The sequence below is a fragment of the Aplysia californica genome, unplaced genomic scaffold (assembly GCF_000002075.1).
Source record: "Aplysia californica isolate F4 #8 unplaced genomic scaffold, AplCal3.0 scaffold00145, whole genome shotgun sequence".
NCBI classification, from domain to species: domain Eukaryota; kingdom Metazoa; phylum Mollusca; class Gastropoda; order Aplysiida; family Aplysiidae; genus Aplysia; species Aplysia californica.
This window is the reverse complement of record NW_004797415.1, coordinates 630,280-632,170: the sequence shown is the minus strand read 5'-3', so window position 1 is coordinate 632,170 and position 1,891 is coordinate 630,280. Positions and strand designations below refer to the sequence as shown.

Sequence of the window (1,891 nt, the reverse complement as noted above, 5' to 3'; positions counted from 1 at the left end):
TCTCTCTCTCTCTCTCTCTCTCTCTCTCTGTGTTCAACTAGCAATGTCTTTCTAATGCACTTATTTCTCTATTCAACCGGCTATGTCATATTATTATTGGAAATTTATTTCTGTCTCTGCTCTAACCAAAATATCGTATTAATGTACATGTATTTCTACCTCTGTTGAACCCCATAATATCCCATTGATTAATTTTACCTTGCATTGTCGTATTAATAATAAATTTATATCTCTGTTGAACTCATAATATGTCGTATTAATATTATATATTTGTATCTTTGTTGAACCCATAATATCCCATTGATTAATTTACTTTGCAATGCTGTATTGATGTATTTCTATTTTTGTTGAACCCATAATATCGTACTAATTTTTTTGCAATGCCGTATAAATGTATTTCTATCTTTGTTGAACCCGTAATATCGTACTGATTTATTTATTTTGCATTGCTGTATTAATGTATTTCTAATTTTCCCCTCTCTTTCTCTGCACAGGATATGGTTGTCTGTGGGAGCAGCCTGACAGCTCTCGCCATCCGTTTCGCCGAGGAGCTACGCACACATTTTGTAGATGTCTTAGAGCGTTTGGAGGAATTGTGGCTACTCGCCCGGAACAACGAGGGCCTGTACACGGTAAGTGCTTGTCATTGTTGGTCTTGTTATATCGGGTGCCCATTACGGAAAGGATTGGGTCAGGTCTGGTCGGGTCGGGTCGATCGCCCGACTCGTCGCCTGAAAACAAACGTGTTTGTTTTTGAGGAGGCGACGAGTCGGGTGATCAGTTTATGCCCCGATAGCCGCTTTGCGCCTCAATCTGGCTAGCAAACCGACCCTACCCGACCCGATTGAGCCAATGGGCACCTTGTATTATCCTGTAATATACGTCAGCGCTCGCACGCTCATATCGCTACCCAGTGCCCATTGGGGGGATCGGTTCTGCAATACAAACCGATCGCCCGATTCGCGGCCTTGAGAAGAATTGAGGGTCACTGTCGGCTCGTCGGCTTCTTTCGGTTTGTGCCATGATGGTCGCTTTTTGCCCTCGATCTGGCGAGCCCCACCTACCGAAGCGAACCGAACGTGCCAATGGGCACTGGGTAATTACCAAGTTCTATCTGACAATTTTTACCGTTTTGAGTTACTAAGACCATTATGGGGTCGGAAACCAAATGTTCTATATGCTCTATCAAAATCAGAAGATTATACTGAGTTGTTACCTAGATATTCCGAGAATTGCATTCGAAAGAGGTTGACATTTTGTGGATTTCAATATTTTTAACGGTACGTTTCTCAAAACTGGGTACTGAGCCGATAGAATTTTGTAATTCTAAGGTAGCGACATGACCTTAAGCAATTGCGAGCGCCGTAAAACTCTTCCTAAACTGAAACTAAACGTCAGCAGCGCTTGTACCGGGGATTGTGGTGTAGTGGTTAGGCACTTCGCTGTTGCACGCAGGAGGTTGGTGTTTGGAGGGCGCCACTGGTAGGGTAGGTCCTCGTGCACTTTTTGTTCTTTGCCTCTGTTGTTTCTGTGCTGTCTGTCCGTCTTGTTTCTTCCCTGCACTAAATGAATGACCGTCATTGAGCCGATGTGCTTCTCTTTACTCAAACTCAAACGCAAGCAGGAGATTCGAGTTCGAATCTCGAGGGGGGTGGGGGGGGGGGTAGATTTTATCGAGGGACTCGGTCATTCTACTCACATACATCCCACCTCCAAACTCATGGACACGTTTTTATTATTTGTGTACAGTAAAACGGACAATTAAGTCGTATAGATACATAGAAATGGAGGAAAAAAAACTATCAAAATGAGATAAAGCCGCCGAGCGAAAGGATCATAATAATGCAGTGCTTATAGAGACGCGAGAAAAAGCACCACGCACGGTATAGAC

At 43.5% G+C, this 1,891-nt stretch overlaps 1 protein-coding gene across 1 annotated transcript in view; it reads left to right on the top strand.

Moving 5' to 3' along the window:
- Nucleotides 1-494: 494 nt before the first annotated feature.
- LOC101860648 overlaps nt 495-1,891 on the top strand; it is a gene marked incomplete at its 5' end in the record, with an annotated part of 63,771 nt that continues 62,374 nt past the window's right edge. Inside the window, 1 exon segment of the mRNA XM_035969418.1 lies at nt 495-632. Coding sequence (XP_035825311.1) covers nt 495-632 — 138 coding nt within the window.